The sequence below is a fragment of the Anarhichas minor genome, unplaced genomic scaffold, assembly GCF_050575085.1.
Source record: "Anarhichas minor isolate MPS153535 unplaced genomic scaffold, ASM5057508v1 ptg000012l, whole genome shotgun sequence".
NCBI classification, from domain to species: Eukaryota; Metazoa; Chordata; class Actinopteri; order Perciformes; family Anarhichadidae; genus Anarhichas; species Anarhichas minor.
The window spans coordinates 7,905,336-7,925,068 of record NW_027466458.1 but is presented as its reverse complement, the minus strand read 5'-3'; the positions used below and the strand labels follow the sequence as shown (position 1 = coordinate 7,925,068).

The following is a 19,733-nucleotide window of genomic DNA, read 5'->3' as shown; positions in this document are numbered from 1 at the left end:
GACATACGTGTTGTTTCTTATTGAGGTTATTTAAAACCGTCACATCTTAGGGTGATTACGGTAATTCTCGTTAGCGTGACCACAATGTTGTCGATCTCTCCTTGTCAGCAGTAAAGTTTTGCTTGACGTTGGAGACGTCCCAGCGTAGGATTGTTTCACAATTGACGTACATACGTCAGTCCATATATGGTCACTTTTGCTGTCAAACGTCACACAATGAAAAGGTTTCCGGGAACTCCCTCCTACATTACCCGTCAGAAGCACTGCGCTCTCCCCTTGGCACCACAGTGTGTGTGCGTGCGTAAATGGAGGCTTGTCAGAGTGGTTTATTTGTGTTAAGGGAGTTTCCCTCTTCTGCTTTCAATTTCCCAAAACAAGTCGTGAGAACAACAGCTCAGGGAAAAAATGGTTGATAAAAAGTTCCAGACAGACTTTCTGAAGAGTTTGAAATTACAAGAACTGGTGTCAACAAATGCAGTTAGAAATACATGTTGGGAGAGTAGAGGTCACCAATTACATGCAGCGTTCACAGGAATTACCCAATAAATAACTAAAACCCAAAATCAGGATTATTTCATGTGAATGAGGCAATCTAATGTGTTTAAGACGCGAGGCAGACCGGGTGTCTTCCAATGTTACTGCCTCAGAAGTACAAAACAGCTTCGTCATTCTCCAACAGTGAGAAGTATGTGGAGCTGTGACAGTCACGCAGGTCTGTTTACGCACATCCAACAATCCAATCTTTCCCAATCAGCTACAGCGCCATTTGGCAATGTCAGGTTGTTGAGCTGAGTCAAACTCAGCAACTCCAACATTAACCAACCCTTCACCGCCTCGTGACGTACTCAGATCCTCAGCCAGCACAGGGCCCGGGGCTGCTACACCAACTCAATCCCAAACATGTCTGTTAGCATAATTCTTCCAAGTTGTTAAATTACCAAACTAGTCAAGCAGATCCAGGAAGAACTACGGCACCATCTAGAGGGCACACGTGGAACAACGTTCACATTGACAAAACACTTAAGTCACAATTTATCCACTGTTTTTAATAAAGATGGTAGCAAATCATTCAGTTACAGCAAGGAAAAATCAATACTTTTTTTTTTCTGAAAATGGAACAAAACAATATTTTCAGTGCTTGAGACTACGAGGTCGCCCCACCGATCGTACACTGGACGTACAAAGATAAAGACTCGCAACAAAAGATTTATCTAACAAGTTTGGACATTGTCAGGTTTAATACATTAGATTGGACGCCATTAGATACTGCTTCACAGGAACACCTCGTCTGAAGGCAAGTGCTGCGGTCAGGAAGTCAGCTAGAACACCTTCACTGCTTGGAGAAGAAGGCTTTGCTCTTTTGGATGTCGGGGATGATGGTGTCGCTGCCAGGTTTCCAGCCAGCAGGGCACACTGTGTGGGGAGGGAGTGGGAACAAAGTTCAGCACAATGTGTAGGGGACGGGGAACTCTACAAACCTGAGGACAAAGTACACGTGTGAATACCCCCGAGGGTGAACCAGTACCAGGCTGTGTTCAAACAACCTCATTTAAACATGTTTTTCTAACTATTTTACATGCCAGCTGTGACATGTGCCGTACAAAGTATCTAAAATGACACAAAAAACAATCTACGTGGCCGATTAAAGTGTGAATAAAAGAGGGAACAAAACACAGCATTGAGGGTTTTATGAACTGAAGCCAAAGCAACAAACTGCCGCATCGACGGGGATTCCACTCACCCTCTCCATGTTTGTCAGTGTGCTTGAAGGCCTGGACCAGGCGCAGAGTCTCGTCCACAGAGCGACCCACGGGCAAGTCGTTGATCGTGATCTGCCTCAAGATGCCCTTGTCGTCAATCACAAACAGACCCCTGACGGGCACAAATGAAGGTTTAAGTATTTGCACAACAGACAGGGAACTGGAGCCATTATGTTATGTAAAATACAATCTATGCTCTCTTCAAAGCCAAGTCATGTTACATTGCAGAACACAGGGTTTTTATTATTATTGACCCCAGTTTATTACTAGCTGGGGGCGTGCCGACCGCCATCTGACATCAAGCTGCCACTGCACCACTACTGGCCTGTCACTTAAAATCAAAGGCAGTTTTTTCTGACCTGTACGCGACGCCGTCGTCCTCCTTCAGCACGCCATAGTCTCTGGAGATGGTCTTGGTGAGGTCTGCCACAAGGGGGATCTTCATGTCACCCAGACCTCCCTGCTTCCTTGGTGTGTTGATCCTGTGGGGAATAAATACGATAGAAATGGCAAATCAGAAACCCCTTTATAGGCCATCAACCCAACAAGACAGTATTACTCTCACTTCTGATGTACTGTACTTAAAGCACGTCAAAATCTAACTCGCATCAACAACCGTTGCAGAGACCGTTACCTCCGGACTTATCAAGGCGGTGCAGAGCAGCACAGCGACAGGAGATAAACTGCTGCTTCAGATCTGACAAAAACAGTTTCTCTGAGCAGAGTCAGAATACATACAATGATCTTAGTCATTTAATCGCATTAGTATTGATCCCATATTTGTGTTTTCCTACATAGTTCCTAGTGCACACTAATCTTAAAGTAGGCCACGGTCAGAAATAGTGAACACAAACCACAGCTTTGCCTCAAAGGAATGCTTGTGTTAATGTTCAGTGTGATATTTGTGGAAAGACATGCGTTGCTGTTGATCTGTTGTGACAAGAATAAAATACTTTTTCACAGTTCACCTGTGAAAATAACTGAAACAAAGGCAAAGAAATCTTTTGTGAAAGCCGCTCTGCTTACTCTACTCGCTGACACATGCCGGCTGCATGGATGATGTCGTTTACACGGCATACAATTAGGAGGATTACGGTGAAACTCTTTTTCTCACCAGGCCAAGTGGCTGAAGTGAGAGTCTACGGAGCAGCCGATCACCTCACAGCCGATACTGCGGAATTCCTCCACCCTGTCGCTGAAAGCCACGATCTCGGTGGGACACACGAATGTGAAGTCCAGCGGGTAGAAGAAGAAGACCACATACTTCCCTGAAGAGCACAGGAGGAGATATAACCCGTATTAGATATGAAACAAAATGTAACAATGAAAGTGTAAATAACACCGAGTTACCTTTGTAGTCCGACAGCTGGACGTCCTTAAACTGTCCGTCCACTACAGCTGTGGCTTTGAAGCTTGGGGCAGGGTGGCCAATCTTAGCATTTCCAGAGGACATGGTGACAAATGACTGGAGGGAGACACAAGCACACAGAGTTAGACAATTACTACGTCTCATAGACATGCTCAGATGACATGACAAGTTAATAGAACTCCAGCCTGAGGCTTACAGACAGACGGCTTTCACAGCTCAGAGGCTTGTTCAGTTAGAGAAACAGTGTGAAGTCACATGCAAGTCATGTTCCGAACAACAACCGATTAAGAAGCTTACCCAACCTTAAAAAATAAAAAATAAAAAAATCAATTGAGGACAAACGTTTACATCTCGTAGACATGATTTATAAAAAGGTGTAGGTGTGATTATTTTTTTAAATTAAGATTTGATCTTTGCAATTATATTAAATAAATGCAGGATGTAATTAGTTTACACACTAAACACAGTGTTGATCCAACCAGGCCTTCGACGCAGCCACGAGGTGGTTATTATTTTAAATAGCTACAGTTTGACGTTACAGTGAACAATGTGTGCATATAAAGACAACCCTCGTTAGGAGTCCAAACCAGACAAAAGCCAACAACCCTTCGTCACCTCACAGACACGGTAGTAGTGAACGCTGGTCAAAGTTCAGCGCTGCAGGTCAAAGCCTTACAATCTAAACTCGTGTTTTCAGAGCAAGAAATGCACTTTGAACAAAGCGAGGAGGCGCATCGAGCCGTCTCTCTCCTGCGGCACCAGGACAAAGAAAGAGACAGAAACAGGCCCACGCACTTAAAGAAGGAGGCGAGCGACTGACCCGCACCGCCTGGCTAGCTCAACATTAGCTCGATGTAGTGAACCGGGTTTCTTCGTCGCCTCTCTGTTCCGGGTCGTGCTGCTCCGGGGACGAGCCGAGCAGACGCGACGTGAACACCTGACAGTTCGGAGACGAACAAACTCACCTGTCTTTACGTGACGCCGAGGAGAAGTTAGCAGAGCGGAGGTCTGCTGCTGGCAGGGGGAGAGCTCTCAGGGAAGGGACGGGTTAGTGCAAGGAGGGGGCGGGGCCACTTTTGAGTTCGCTTCTTCTTCTTCTTCTAGTTTTACGGCGGTTGGCATCCATCTTATTGGTGCATTACCGCCACCTTCTGCTCCGGAGTGTGGATCAGACAATAAACTTACACTCTTTACCCCAAAACAAAACAACAACAGTTTTGAGTTCCCGGAAGTGAATGTATTTTATTTCAAAGTCAAGGTTGAGAGCAGAGCGTGTATTCAGTGTTATACTTCCATGTTGTTCTACTTACTACTTTAGCTCCTCAACATTTTAGAGGGAAATACTTTTTTAACGCAACAGAAAATATTCTCTGTACATTTTACACACACACTCGAACCATTTTTCTCACCCTAAGATCCATTTAAAAGCTGTTCTAGAGCTTTTGCCCATGTCGCATGGTCCTCATCTGTATATTTAGTTTATTCTGTTGACAATATACTTTTTATGATTCAATGAATTCTCATCTATGTTGACATAAGACTTGACAGACACATCATGTTTTGTTGTATTAAAGAAATACATGTTGTTTTACTTTGTCTCATCGCCACACATCATGAACACATTTATGAGGTCAGTCAATAGTTTTATTGACAAATGACAATGAAAAGTGAAACATAATACAGTTAATGATAAATGATGACTCATCATGCAGACCAGAATGAACACGAGAAAACTTCTCTGATCCCCTTAAAGAACACGTCGCAACAGCCCACCGTCTCACTGCTGGTCTCCTCAACCTCTGAAGAGCCACAAAGACGTTAGTGGGAACAAAACTACAAACACAAGGAGACTGTGAGGGCTTTAGACATGTGACTAACCAGGCTGGATGTGTGCTGCTTTATCCTCATCATCCTCGGGCTTTACAGAGACATTTTCTGGATCAGTAAACACTGTTTCCTCATGACGAGTATTGGCCTCGAATGCAGCATTGCAAAGTTTAGAACTGTGGACGATGTTCTCCTGTGAGGAAGGCCGCTGAGGGACGTTTGGCTCAGCCTCCTTCATGTCAACCATCAGGTTTTCAATGTTCATGTTTTGGCTGCTGTCAGTGTGCTGCTCCACAGAGAAGAACGGATGCTCCAGCACTTTCAGGGGAATTATTCGCTCCTTTTTGTTCACCAGCAGCATCTTTTTTAAGAGGTCCACAAAGTGCCGCAGCTCCTTCCTCTCTGCCTTGTTTCTAAAAAGCATTGTCATCTGGAACAACAATAAATTTAAGTTAAAACATGTCTAATAATGTCTTGCATCTTGCATCAATTATAATAATTGATACGTCAAAAGAGACCACCTACCTCCTCCATGGCATCCAGAGAACGGTAGTGAAAACATCTGGTGTCTCTGAAATGATGCCCCGTCTTTCTGGCAAACTCCTCAGGAGACTACAAAGAAATTGTGTTTAAGTTACATAATTCATCTTTAGTGACAAACAGACAGACAGACATACCTTAAGTCTCCAGGTCTTCTGGTTATTGCTGCTCTGAATGCAAAAGAAGTGAGAGGTTGTTTGTCCACAGTGCATCAGATAATCAGGTGGCTGACCCAACATGTCCACAATAAATTTCATCTGATCATATTCGTGGTCCCCGGGAAAAAGCGGGAAGCCCACAGCAAGTTCTGCAGCCACCAGACCGAGAGACCACATGTCTATTGACTCCGAGAAGAGCTGACCCAGAATGACCTCCGGAGCCCTGAGCAAAGAGATAAAGGAAAATTCTAAACTTCACGAATAAGATGTAAAACCTCACCTCTGTGTTACATATAAACCACAGACTTCTCCGGTTGGCCTCTGGACTTGAGTCACAAAGTCACAGCATCTGTGCCATATGTTTTCTGTACTAACCTGTACCACAGAGTCTGCACACATATCCCTGGAGGAGCATCGGACACGAAGCGGGCCAGGCCAAAGTCAATGAGCTTGACTTGCAGCGGCTGCTGCCTGCGGTCTACGACCATTATGTTGTCAGGCTTTAAATCAGCATGCATGATTTCGAGGGCCTTGAGGTGGAGCAGAGCTGTGGTCAGCTGAAGAAACACACAAATATTTAGGTTCATTAGGTCACAACGATGTACATTATTAAGTATGGATTTTCCACAAAATTATACTTCTGAAAAAAGTAAAAATTCCACATACCTGATGTATAACTGGGCGTATCTCACATAAGGACAGAGCATAACGTCTCTGCTCCATGTATTCAGTCAGACTCAGGTCTAGGAGCTCAAACTCCAGACACACAAGCCCTCCATGGACGAACGAGCCATACCATCTCACCAGATTACATTTGTCTGGATCCAGAGTCTGCAGCTGTTGGAGAATTTTAATCTGTATAAAATATGAAAAGTTAGATTTTTACTGTTTACACCCGAAAGACAAACTACATAATAAATGTGAAAGATGGAATTGCTAAATATTTCAACATGCACATCCAGCTTCAGTTTTGATAAATAGACAGTTTGTGTTCGACCTCTTCCAGTGCTTGCTTGGTGAAAAGGGGCAAGTCTTTAGTTATTTTGATGGCCACCCTCTTATCGGTTATAATGTGCGCACACGTGACCACTTTTCCAAAGGTGCCCTCCCCGAGAAAGGCCTGCACCTCGTAGCAGGAAGCCAGCAGGGTTCCCTCGTGCATCGGGAAGTAGTCTGTGGAGGAGGAGAGCAAAGATGAGGCGATGAAACAACATTACACGTTGTCTGTTTATACATCTGCATAAGACCAAGACACACATGGAGGGTTTCCAGGCTGCTGCACTGCCAGCGCTGCACTGATTTCTAATGCAGGATAACGTTTTGGATTTGTTTTCATTTTTTTTTTTGCCTGAATGCATTCCTGCATATATTAAGTTACATAGAATAAGTTACATCAAACCATTCGAGATGCTCATGCTTTTGCAGAAACATTACGATTTGTCTGTACTGGCAGAGAAATAAAAAAGCAAAGCTTTATTAAATTATTTCAGTTACTGTTCTTCATTTCATTATTTTTAAACACAGTGGATTAAATGTCTAAACATGTTTCAGCACACTTTTGTTCAAAATAAAGCACTAATCTTGTACAAGGAACAAAATATCAGTAGAGATAGTCGATTAATATAAACATTATTCCAACATTATTTGTATCAGACCATGTTATATGCATATTCATTTAGATGTTATCACATTGATCGTCTGAAAGATGTACTCAATTACAACAGTTAAGATCCAAAAAAGGATATTTATTCTATACTGATATTACTGGCTGATATTAATAAAAATAAAAAAACAGTGAAAAACTAAACTGTTTACCAAACAATTAATTTTTTCCAATGAGAAAAATGTAGATCATCAATTGTTTAAAGGCACAATCATTATTTCAAAACCACATAAGTGTATATTCACATTCACAGTTGAAGAGTTTTCAGTCGTTTACAGCTACAATATATCTGACTTTTCTTTCCCGCTCTCAGCTCACCTGACATGTCAGTCATTGCCATGAATCATTTTGAAGCAGACTTGACGCCATTATTGATATAAAAACTAAAAGAGCGACAGAAACGTGTCCCAGCCTCAGTGTCTCAGCGTGGATGTGAGTCGAAGGACTGATCTGTTCTGGACTCTGCTTTCCTCTCTATGATTCTATGACATCATTGTGTTCTATTCCGTTGTCAGTTCTGTCACAATCATTTTTTTTAAATTCATTTTTAAACTATATTCATCCCGGTAAGGGGGAAATTTGTCTCTGCATTTGACCCATCCCTATAGGGATGGGTCACAAAAGTTAGCATCCCACTGCTAGCATCCACTACTGTCAGAAGTAGTGGATGTTTAAGCATATATTAGTGGAGTATACTAGTGGAGTAGTTTACATATACTAGTGGAGTAGTTCCATCGTTAGCATCCCACTGCTCCCTATAGGGAGCAGTGGGATGCTACATGTTCATCATTTATCAGCATATATTTGGACGGGCTGAGGACAAACAGAAGTAAGAAACAGGGAGAAAGTAGTCTCCTATAAGTACTTTACTTAAAGCTACAATTAAGAGGTGCATCACTTAAGCATTTCCATGGCATGCCACTTTATACTTCTACTCCACAACAGTTCATGGGAATATTCTACTTTTCACTCCATTACATTTATTGCAGCTTTAGTTGCTAGTTACTTACAAATTAAGAAATTAAACACAAAACTCAAACTACCTGAACTTCAATTTAAAAACAAAGTTTGCAACAATTTAACTACAACAGTGGAATAAATCAATAAGAATAATTTTATGTTAAGATGAAGTAAAACAGTCACAATGGCCACTTTTCTGCATCAAGTAGTTTTTTATACTTTTTTCTAAATGTACTTTTACTTCAGTAACATTTTCAAAACAGCACTTTTACTTGTAGCTAATGAAGTATTTTTACAGTGTTGAATTACAGTTTGACTACTTCTTCCGACACAAGATGATCTTCTTTTGAGTGTCTGGAACAGATTAAATAAAAAAAGATTAAAATCAAAATCAAGACATTGTTTGGTCATGTAGACCTCATAACTGGTACTATGCAAGTAACTTACTGTAAAAAAATAATATAGTAAGTAACTGGCAGCCATTGACAAGTAAGTTACTGTATTTTCTTTTTAGAGTAACATACCAGACAATTACTGCCAGTTACTTACTGTGTGTGTTCACGGTAGGTTTTCTACAGTGTGAGTTTGTCTGACACTGTCAGTAGCCAGTAATCAGTTCAGTCTTTATGGTCAGAATAATATCAGAATCGGTTTATTGCCAAGTACAATTGCACATACAAGTAATTTGGCTTGGTCTCACATTGTCTTGGAGCAGCGTGGCAAAAATAGACACATCACACAGACACATCCATTCGTAAAACTGAATAAAACATGAATATCACTTGGAAATAGAAACACACAATAGCAGTAAAACAGTGTATTAATTAACAAACGCAAAAAGTAACAAGCGATAATAAATAATAAATAAATCAGGTATAAGCAATGAATATGTTCACCAGTATTTTCACTTATTCAGTCAGAGGTCAAAACAAGCTTGTGTGCTTGCCCACTAAAACAAATCAAAAGTCCGGATCCTGATGTGATGGTGGATCTGACCACACCGTAGTATGGAACATAACGTTTTATGCCAGTTAGTCCTAATGCAATGGTGACATGAAATGAAAATTGTATTTATGATGATAGAGTGTACAGGGAAAAGGTTGACACCTACTCCTAAATTGAATTCAAATATCTGGTCAGTTCATACCTATATAAACAGAAAAGCAAATGAACATAATGACTTATAACATTGAAGTAATGATTAGCTTTCTTTAAATAACATAAACAGGTGACTTTTCAGTGGGACAATAGTTACTAGTCCTTGACAAATAAAGTAACAATATCACATGTTTAGAGTAATAATTGAACCCTTTGGCTTTCTCTGTAGACTGTCACAAAGTGTCACATTTGGTCCGCTCTGTTGGTATAACCTCAGTGCTTTTATTTTGAAAACATTCGTCACCGGGAATGTGTGGACGCCTACTTCCGCTAAGCTTGTGGTCAGTGTCTGAAACAGATGTAACGTTACTGAGGCAATGCGTTCCACCTTTTAGGTAAATTAACCTTTATCTACATTTGATAAGTGTCGTTTGATTGCCAGTCTAGGGCGTACGGTGCGTAGCTATTCGCTGTTTCGCTTAAATTACGTTTAATTTGAGCTAGCATGCGGCTAACGTTAGCATTATTCCAGATCAAAACAAAGGGTGCAATAGCGATAACGTTCAGTTAGCTTTCAGTCTAAAGATGCTCAGCCACTTGAACGTTAACGGGAGCCTAGTCAGCGTTGCTCTACTAGAAGTTGTAATGCGAACGATGCAATTAGAAATAGAGACGATTCTCGACAACATTTCAAGTTGCAATCCACAGCTAACGTAAAATATGTATTTATAGGCAACAAGAAGTTGTCGCGATATTACGATCGTGTAACGTTGTAGTGACCAACAGTTGGATTCTGAATCTAAAAAGGGTTATAGGTCTAACACGATATTCAAATAAGTAATCTATTTGACAAGTGTGTCTCCCTTTTTACGATTTGTTGGCGACATTTATTTTGACAGGTTACAGAGCTGCATCATCTGAAGTTTATCTCCATCCTGTCGCAGCCTGTGAAGTCCTAACGTTACATTACGTTTCACATAAACTAAAAGTTTAATGACAGCTCAATGGAGAGTAATGAACCCCGAGCTGTGACGCGATGCAGAGGGGGCCACTTCTGCATCGCCCCTGGATGCAGCAATGAGTTTTATAGAGCCAAAAACGAAGGCAAGACTGTCCACTTTCACTCTTTGCCTTTTGCGCGGCACGTGGTGCTTCGTCGTTGGCTAGCTGCACTCAGACGAGGGACGACTCCCGTCCGGCGGGGCGCTCGGGTCTGTAGCGAGCACTTTGTGGACGAGGACTATGTCGGGGAGAGGGTGTTTGAGTCAGGGGTCCTGGTGGTTCGCCGTACCAATAAACTGAAGACCGAGGCCGCTCCCTCTGTGTTTGACTTTTCCTCTCAAAAGGTTGGGTGTGCAGGTCAGGACGTAACGTCAGCGGTGCGCCGTAAGAAAAGGGCCCGACGACACGCCCACCTGGCCGCGCAGAGGAAGGTACGTCACGGCCAGCAGGCTCAACAGCTCGTCTCTCTCACCGGGGAAGGACTCATAACAACCAACCGTACAATTCAAACTGAGCTTCTTCACCGTACAACCTTCGGACACTTTCATTTGGGCTTCACCTATTTGCTTGAATCAGGGTGCTCTACGCCTCACCTTCTGTAAACAGTCTGTCGGCAGTAACCCAAGCTGTCAAATTAAGTTCTGACATTGTGCTGTACATTAATGCTGCATCTTAAGTGCAAAAACAACTGATGTGGTATTGTTATCAAAAAAAACAAAAGCACCAATGTATTGCATTTTTGGATGCCCCATGTTACAAACAGACATTTAGTGTTATTGGCATTAACAGCACTTAATATGGGGAAATAAAACAAAAACACCAGAAATGAATGTTTGTATCTTTTCTGTATGTTTTGACAAGAGAGCGAGAGAAAAGAGGCGGGATTAGAAGAGGGGAAGGGACAGACAAATCCACGATCTGTACATTTTTGTCATGTCATCACAAGTAAAAGTACTTCATTTCTTTTCCCACCAGATTTATTAATTAAAATTCTTAATTGATATAATCCTCCTGCATTTGTGTACACAGGATCTGCAGAGATTCACCTCTCTCATCCTTCAAAAGAAACCCACGAAAATGTCAGCAGCCATGGATTCACCAGGTAGAGCCGCTGTTATGAACGAGCTACTAAACAATACAACATACACGTTGTTACAAGAGCCTGAAGGTGCTTGTTTGTTCATTTAATTGCTCAACATCGGGATTAAACCTTGATCGTAGTATTATTTTGATTCTTGAACAATTTCTTTGGATTACTTTTAAGAAAACGTAACCCAGGACTTGTCTTATTCATGAAAACAGAAGTTCACATTTACAGTTATATTACATTTCACCATATGCATGTAATTGTGCATATCTCCTTTTAAGACTCTGAAAGTTGATCTCGTTGAGTTCCACGCAGTGTGATACAGATGTGCTGCAGATTTACAATTTGGGAAACAGAGAGAATTGGTATCTGATTGGTACTGGGTGTCAGCAGATAACCTAAATTAGGCATCTGAATTTGTATAGAAAGATACAAAGTTATATTGGTGCATCCCTACTGATAACAAACTCCCATCTGAACTTCCCAGCAGCAACAGCAACCCCAGTCATCTGTGAGGTCTGTGGAACGATCTTTGAGACGCGACGAGGGCTCTCCAGCCACGCCCGCCTCCACCTCCGGCAGCTCGGTGTGACGTTGTCGGAGAGCAGCGGAGCTCCCATTGAACTGCTCTACCAGCTCATCCAGGAGAGAGGCGACTCCCTCCCCGATTTCAAAGCAGACTCTTCTGTGCCTGGGCCGACCCCTCTCAAAAAAGCATCCCAGCAGGAGTCCAGGACACCTTCAGCACCAGAGGACAGCGGTGACTCCGGCAAAGCAGGGAGTAGAGTCACGACAGCGCCACAAAAGATGGATCATCAGGGATCTCCAGCCAGACTAAAAGAGACACCAACCTCTCCCGCCCCCTCGTCCTCCTCTGGTCTGAGGCCGGTTGAGTCTAAAACAAGTGAGGGCAGCAGCTCATCCTCAGAGCACAAAACCAAAACCAAGCCGTTGTGGGCGCCGCTGGAAACTGACGCCCCCATCACCTTAGGTACGACTGAATTCTAGATGTTTAAAGAAATATCGAAAGTAGTGAGGGGGGTAGCTGTATGTGCAAGACAGAGCTCAAAGTCAGTTAACATGACTGGGTTCCTTTCACTCATCATTGTTCTTCATTCTTGCAGCTTCAGACAACAAAAATGAGGTCCATGTGTGCCAGCTCTGTGGCTGCTGGTACGGGACACGCAAAGGCCTGTCGGGTCACGCTCGGGCACATCTGCGCCAGATCGGAATCCCCGACAGCGACATCAAGGGCAGCCCTATTCAGCTGCTTTACCAGATCATGGAGGAGGAGGACCTCAAGCCCATCAGCAGCGAGCAGCAGACAGGAGCGAGCACCTCGAACAGTCCCTCCAGATCCTCCTCTAAGCGACCCTCCAATCGGTCCTCTCCTCCCGCGTCCCCACCCAGCAAGCGGCCTAAGCCGTCAGAGGACTTCACCTGTATTCTGTGCAGGGAGAAGTTTGAGAATCGTAAAGGGCTGGCCATCCACGCACGCGCTCACCTGCGTCAGATCGGAGTGGTCGACCTGCTGGGGAAAAGCTCTGCAATTGACGCCGTCCAAGAACTGGTCAGCAATGGCATGCTGGAAGCCGTACACCCTCCCAACATGAACAGTGCAACCAGCTCGTCGGCGGCCCCGTTTCCCTCCACGTCCCTCTCCTCAAGCCCTGTAAAGTACGCCCGGTCTCCTGTTAACAGGGCGCCAAAGGCTAAGAAAGGCTTTCGGCTAGCTGTGGACCCCCTTCATAGGAAGCCGAAGCCTGAACCTATGGAGATCGAGGTGTCCGTTCAACCGAAGGGATCCGGCACTATCGGCAACTCCCCCACGCAGAAGTCACCTGCTGCTTCAAAGCCTCTGAATGCAGGTAAAGCAGAGAGCCATTCATCTGAATTAGTAGTTGTCAAATGGTGTTTGTTAGGTGCCATATCTCAGGAGCAGGCAATTAACCTCTTTTTAAAATGTATTACTTTGTTTGTGTGTGTACACCAAAGTGTGGATTCATCCTCTTTATTTCCCTTCCGCCATTCCACAGATGTACAATCCCCGCCAACAGTCCTTTGTGATTTCTGTGGGCAGCTGTTTGAGACCCGCAAAGCCCTGTCCTGCCACGCCCGCGCCCATCTGCGCCAGCTCGGCCTCACCTGGTCAACCAGGACGTCGCCGATCGATCTCCTCAGAGAGGTGATGATGCGCGGTGAAGAAGGCAAGAAAGTGTCTGTGCTCGCTGGGTCATCGGGCAAAGCCACGTGGGCCCCTCAAGGCTCCAGACGGTCCCACGACAGCCTCCAGCCAGGGGAACCGGCCGCCAACCCCTCCACAGCACCTCTTGATTACTCCATGAAGGAGAAACCCTCGTCTGGCAGGAGTGGGGCCTCACACACCGGTAATACATTAACACCACTGTAGAGCAATAGCTGATTGTGTCGTCATTTTACAACCATGTTGTTATAAGATAGTGAGCCACACTGTTGTACTCGGTGACGTGTTTTTTTAAGATGCACTAGGACGCCGAGTCAATCCTTAAACACGGTCCTGGTGACCAAATGTTTGTTGCAATTTTACGCAATTAACTTCTTCAAACTCTTCCTGGAACTCCCTGAGCTGGTGATGCATGTCTACTCTGTCACTGGTGATGTAGACACTCACCCTCGTCTTCTTTGTGTCAGACGCGTCCTGTGAGCTTTGTGGCTTTGACTTTGAAAACCGCAAGGCCCTGGCCAGCCACGCGCGGGCTCACCTCCGCCAGCTGGGGATCACCGAATGGAAGGCGGACGGAGCGAGCTCGCCCATCGAGCTGCTCAGCGAGTTGATCCGCAGGGACCCAGCGAAGGTAGCGGCAATAACCCAACGCTATCGCATGGGAGACCTTTACATCAAGAAGGTGGGCTGTGCTCTAGAATGTGTGTTTTAATAACGTATTAAAGCAGTGTTGAATCTGATCTCATGTACGTTCATGTTCTTTCAGTCCCAGAGAGGTGCTGCTTCGCCCCCTCTGTCCACAGACTCTGACTCTGTCGCCGGCAGCAGCCTGAAGTTTTCGGTGAGCAGGGAGAACTTGGGTGTGACTGCCGGCTCATCCAGACACTCAAACGGCCACGGACGGACTTTTGCAGCCCACGGCGACCCCGGCGTGCGCTCCTCAAGGGGTGAGAGACGGAAATAGCCGGATATACTGTAATTGATTTAAAAAAAACAAAAACAAGTTTCTATTACCTTTCTCTGTGGTTTCAGGGGTCCACCCACCAAAACATGTCGCACGAGCAGGGGAAGAAAATCAGGACACCAATTCCCAGCAGCCATCGCGGTCAGGCAGCATCCCCGCGATGCTGCCAAAGCCCCCACTTACACCTCTGGTCAAACTGGTGGGAAAGGTCTACTCCCTCAAGTGCAGGTTGGTCTATGAAGTACAAAACAAAGAATCACGTTCCCCTCGTGTTCAGTGAACGACGGCGTTTAGAGTAATGGACCAATACTTGATCAATCAACGCACACACGGTTAATACGCTCAACAACACAGATACATGGCATACAGAGTTATATATGATGAACACTAAATATTTCTATGCTGCCCAGCCGTACTCTCGCCGTTAAATTGCATTTTCAAGACATTGTTCCTCGTTTAAGGCAGTTGATGTCGTGCTGCCCTCCCTGTGCTTCTCTTCAGGTTCTGTGAGGAAGTGTTTCACGGACCTCTGTCGGTTCAGGAGCGGTGGATCACACACCTGCAGAAGCACATCCTGTCGCTGGGCTACAAAGGCAAAGCGTCTCCTCCGGCTGCACCGGTGGCGGCTCCGGCACTCGTCCATCCAGTCGCTGTCTAGTCCTCAACGTCTCTCTGTAGTTCACGTTAAACACGGTCGTCTTTTTCATACGTCAACACGAAGGTCTTACGTCTAACAAATGGTCAGTAAATGTTGATGTTCCCTTCTTTGTCCTAGAGAGGGCAAGCATGAGCCATATGAGGAAAGCAGCAGCACGTAATCCACTCAGGTTAAATCCACCGAATCCACCGATCACAAGACTGATCACTGGATGTTTTGGGGTTAATATCCAAAACCGGTTCATCCCTCATTCCGATGTGCAGTGCGTTCCTCCTCCTGCTCTTACTTCCTACCATTTGTGTAGATGTTGTAAACGTGTTTGAATGTGATGTGTTCAATATTTGTCATTATTTAATGTCGGACACTGAAAGAACAATCCGGGTCAGTGATGTGTGTCCTCCTGAGTAGACTGCTGAGTCTGTCCGTCTACTTAATCTCCTTTATATGTTTTTGAATCGAGTCTTGTTTTATACATTTATGTTTTAAGGGTTTTTACCATAAATCTGGATAGATTCTTTCTTTTTCTCATGAATGGAAATGCTTTTGAATAACAAAACACTGAGACAAGAAATAGCAAAAAAAAAAATGAACTTGTGACAACTTGGTTGGAAGAAAACTGTTCAGTGATGTAATCTCCTGAAGATGAAAGCCTCAACCGTCTGTCTCCATTATTGACTCTTTCTTCAGGTACAGCTCCAAATACTGTTGTTTTTCTGCTCTTCTTACGTATGCTTTTTAACACTTATATGAATTAAATTGTGTCTTGTATATAAAAACATGTTTTGTTGTTTTTCATTATTTATAATACACATCCTGCGCTGACCAGCGCTCACTGTGAGCCTCAGATAACACAGATGTGCATGTCAGCGGTGTCGACTATCGTCCAATATGTCGATCAATCTTCAGCTAAATTCTGCACACGTTCTCTCGTCTCCATTCACCCAATTGTATTTTTATATCCTCTCATCTACATTGCATCTTCCTTTTGCTGTGTCCGGTTTATGGGATCTCACAAAATATATACGTATGTATTATTTTGGGTTATTTTATATGTTTATTGGAGGCTGTACGGCGGAGAGATGACAGGAAATGAGGCGATGTTGCTGTTCATGCTCACCGCCTTAAACCCAAGACCACATCGCTGTGTCTCAGACTCCCACCAGGACGTGATTCCCTCACATGGAGGAATGTGTGAAGAACTGTAAATGAGTTTGTTTTGGGCGTATTGTTCCACAGGCTTCCACGCCGATTGCTTTATTTCACACGGCGCCTGTATGGTTGTTAAAAAAATGTTCCTTTGTTTACACACTCTTTGAAACATGGAGGCTTAATGTTCGTTCGCCGCCATGTTGCATCATAACCGCATCATCTCCCCTTTGTTTGAACGACCTCCTGCTCACAGACGTAGAGAAGATTTCAGTTTCACGCAGCGTAAAGATGTGGAAATCATGAAGAGGAAAGCTGCACATTTTGCATCAGTTATGAGCTTTTCATGTTGCTCCTGTAAACTGTGTTTCTGTCCTGTACTCCTGTTCCTTCCATTTTAGGACAATATGTTGATAGATGTGTCTTGATGCCATCAGTGACTGTAAAAGTCAGTTTGGTGAAGATTTGACTTCTCAAAGTGTCTCTGAGCTGCTGTCCCTTGTGTCCATAATGTTGATCTGATTTCCTCCTCCTGTCTCTTTAGCCGTCATTGTGTTGACAAAGGCTCATCGATCGTACTACCTGTATGGCTTCTGCACCCGGTCCTCCGTCCTTTATGGATCTTCGATGGAGCTCGAACGGTTTAAATTGGTAAACTGCACACAGCCACAAAGAACAATCTGTCTCCTGTGTCTGTCAAAACGTCGTATAGCTTTTACATCCTCAAAGGCTGCAGTATACATTGCAAAATGTATTATTTTGAAGTGTATACATCTGAAGTGTCGCACTCGAATCTCATCTCATTATTCAGAGAAGAAGAGAAGGTATATTTTATTCAAAAGGTGGACATCTTCGTGCACTTGTGGTGCTGAGTATATTGGACAGTTGCTGAATGGGCCCACTGTTCTGCAGTGAAGTGTAGGAAACACTCCACAGGAGAGGCTGTGAGGATGATCTATAATCGCTTTCCATGCAGCATAACACCCGTCCTGTTTTCTGCTCTGTCTCCACCACAGACAGTATATGGTCTCCTCTGGCTCTGCTATATATTCACGTCACGGTGAGGATCTCTGGAGTCTCATTCTTTGTAATTTACTACCACTGGGACCTGGGCAGGGTTTCAGTCTGCCTTCAGCCGCTGATGGATAAACCTGATGTCCGCCCTTCTGCCGGTTCGCCAATCTCAGGGCATCGCGTGAGCGAGTGATCCCACCTGACAGTAGAGTAGGCTGTTGCTCACATCTATTAACACCCGGGGGTTTAATCCCATCACAAGGGACTCGTAGCAGCTATTTCAAAGCTCTCATTGAAGTGAGAGCCCAAATTAGGAGCACATCTGTCTTCCAGGGCTGTGGGATTTGAAAGAGGTGGTGTAATAACTTTGGGTTTCTGACTGTGGTCCATTGGTTTTAAAACTGGAAGCTGGACAGTCTAGCACAATCATTCAATTCTTGTCTTTAAGTATCCTTATTAGCCTACTCGTGACCAGACAGCACGCATGAATGTGGACCAATAAGACTCACCAGGAAACTGAATTACATTAAAATAAATGCTAAAAACATTCCAATTAATTATGATTTAATTAAAATGACACGAGGAGCCAAAGAAATTAACTTTACATTTCTAAATTGTAATCTCAAAAGGGTCTTGGGGGGGGGGGCAGCAGTCATTAGGACCGTCTAACAGGTGAGACTGATGACTGTCTTAATTACTGTGGCAGAGCCCTCGTTAATGTTATTGGTGCCAGCTGTGCATGTTCCTCTCCTGCTTCTCTGTTAAAAAGGTCTGTGATTTAGAAACAAAGCAACAGCAGCAGTAAACAGTAAACATGTATTTTTACATCATAATCCCTCTTTTTTTCTCTTCCTGTAAAGTGTAAAAATAGATTTGATGACTCATCTTGAACCTGGAGAGAGTTTACACATATTTGTCCAATCAAATGGTAAAAGCCCGTCATCATATAAAACTGTACTTGACCCTGAGTACAGCGAGCAGAGCAATATATCATAGTACTAGTAGTAACTATAACTACTAACACTGAGTTATCATATAGTGGTAACTGTAGAAGAGATTAGCAGCTATACTCCCATTTAAAAAAATGTTTACTTTGTTCTACTTTGATCACGGCTCTCGCTGCTTTAATCAAAACCTAATGAAAGAAGCGTTGTTGTGTATTAACCAGATGGCCTGAGTCACAGCAATACTGATAGCAGCAACATGTGGAAACACCTGGTACCTACTTTAAGCAAACATATTAATCATAGAGAATATCATGTCAAAGTTTATAACTTGTTTTTGTTATTTGAATGGAGGCAAAGCAGCGGATAAAAAGGGGAAACGGTTTTCTCTCCATCTTGGAGTTTGACTCCGAGTCTGGAAGTGAATTCTTTCTGCATCTCCAGAGTGATTTATGTTTTCGGGTCTTGGCAGAAGATGGAGTTCTTTCGCACAATTTTTGACTTTGCAATCTTCCCTCAGAGAGAACCGATTCCCCAAGACTTTGCAACTCGAGCAGAGCATCTGTAGCTTTCCTTTCTGTTTTTCTAGTTGTTTTTAGTTTTGTGGTTTGACGTTTCCTTGTCCAGTTAGGTGCTGTTGGTGCTGCGCTATAGTCCAAGGATAGAAACTAAAACAGCTCAAACACAAAGGTGTTTTCAGCACATACACAATCACAATGCATGCAGCTATAACTGCACATTCGCTTTATTAACAAAACAAACAACCACCTTCTTGATCACGGTGTGATTTAGCGTTTTAGAGGTTATGATTATGTCATCAAAGTGCACTTGGCTGCTCTGGTCAGCAGTTTTGTAACATTCAGACTCCAGACAGACACTGCACACCAGAGACGAGCACAGAGCCTTACCCAGGAGGCCGTTCTGCTGCGTGGTGTCATCGTGCTCAGATGACCTCGCATAACACCTGCGTTGAGGTCACCACAGATCCTGGATCAGTTGAACAGAGTCTGAAACCTATTTCAAAACAAGCAGCTAATAATTCAAGTAATTTACGGATGATTCATCTTACTGCCAAGATGCTTTCTGGAATAATCCAGTCCAGACCCGTGTTTGTGTATCACGTCTCAGCGATACAAGACGTTAACAACAAGTGAAAGTTGTGCAAACCTGGATTCCAAAACGTACGACACCAGCTCACCAACTGCTCACAACATTATTTATTTCAGCCCTGCTTTTAATTTCCTGGAGATTTACACGCGATGATTGTTTCATTGCTTTAAATAATCATTCCTCCCGCAGACAGACCGGACCATGAAAATATGCCCGCTGTAGAGACCCAG

The 19,733-nt window shown here is 43.8% G+C and overlaps 2 protein-coding genes across 5 annotated transcripts; one reads left to right on the top strand and one right to left on the bottom strand.

Moving 5' to 3' along the window:
- Positions 1 to 1,025: 1,025 nt before the first annotated feature.
- prdx2 (peroxiredoxin 2) lies at positions 1,026 to 4,237 on the bottom strand. 2 transcript variants are annotated; one of them, XM_076090649.1, is made up of 6 exons: positions 4,095 to 4,237; positions 3,111 to 3,225; positions 2,875 to 3,028; positions 2,120 to 2,242; positions 1,742 to 1,872; positions 1,026 to 1,413 (listed from the first exon to the last, which is right to left on the bottom strand). In XM_076090649.1, the coding sequence occupies exons 2-6, from the start codon at positions 3,211 to 3,213 to the stop codon at positions 1,331 to 1,333; spliced, it is 594 nt and encodes a 197-aa protein (XP_075946764.1). In that variant the 5' UTR covers positions 3,214 to 3,225; positions 4,095 to 4,237; the 3' UTR covers positions 1,026 to 1,330. The 2 variants fall into 2 exon arrangements, with proteins under 2 accessions (XP_075946764.1, XP_075946765.1); XM_076090650.1 differs by lacking the exon at positions 4,095 to 4,237 and adding an exon at positions 3,950 to 4,079.
- Positions 4,238 to 9,680: 5,443 nt separating this feature from the next.
- On the top strand, positions 9,681 to 16,065 carry wiza (WIZ zinc finger a). 3 transcript variants are annotated; one of them, XM_076090646.1, is made up of 10 exons: positions 9,681 to 9,770; positions 10,722 to 10,808; positions 11,407 to 11,479; positions 11,952 to 12,455; positions 12,589 to 13,332; positions 13,501 to 13,851; positions 14,135 to 14,349; positions 14,434 to 14,614; positions 14,700 to 14,859; positions 15,133 to 16,065. In XM_076090646.1, the coding sequence occupies exons 3-10, from the start codon at positions 11,455 to 11,457 to the stop codon at positions 15,287 to 15,289; spliced, it is 2,337 nt and encodes a 778-aa protein (XP_075946761.1). In that variant the 5' UTR covers positions 9,681 to 9,770; positions 10,722 to 10,808; positions 11,407 to 11,454; the 3' UTR covers positions 15,290 to 16,065. The 3 variants fall into 3 exon arrangements, with proteins under 3 accessions (XP_075946761.1, XP_075946760.1, XP_075946759.1); XM_076090645.1 differs by having other exon boundaries at positions 9,700 to 10,808; positions 11,955 to 12,455; XM_076090644.1 differs by having other exon boundaries at positions 9,700 to 10,808.
- Positions 16,066 to 19,733: the final 3,668 nt, after the last annotated feature.

Coding starts and splice junctions, on each gene's coding strand:
- prdx2 (XM_076090649.1), bottom strand. CDS start 3,213: ATGTCCTCTGGAAATGCTAAGATTGGCCACCCTGCCCCAAGCTTCAAA. Junction 2,243..2,874: donor CACTTCAGCCACTTGGCCTG/GTGAGAAAAAGA, acceptor TATTCCCCACAG/GATCAACACACCAAGGAAGC. Junction 1,873..2,119: donor GACGACGGCGTCGCGTACAG/GTCAGAAAAAAC, acceptor TGTGCCCGTCAG/GGGTCTGTTTGTGATTGACG.
- wiza (XM_076090644.1), top strand. CDS start 10,380: ATGGAGAGTAATGAACCCCGAGCTGTGACGCGATGCAGAGGGGGCCAC. Junction 12,456..12,588: donor TGACGCCCCCATCACCTTAG/GTACGACTGAAT, acceptor TCATTCTTGCAG/CTTCAGACAACAAAAATGAG. Junction 14,350..14,433: donor GAGACCTTTACATCAAGAAG/GTGGGCTGTGCT, acceptor ATGTTCTTTCAG/TCCCAGAGAGGTGCTGCTTC.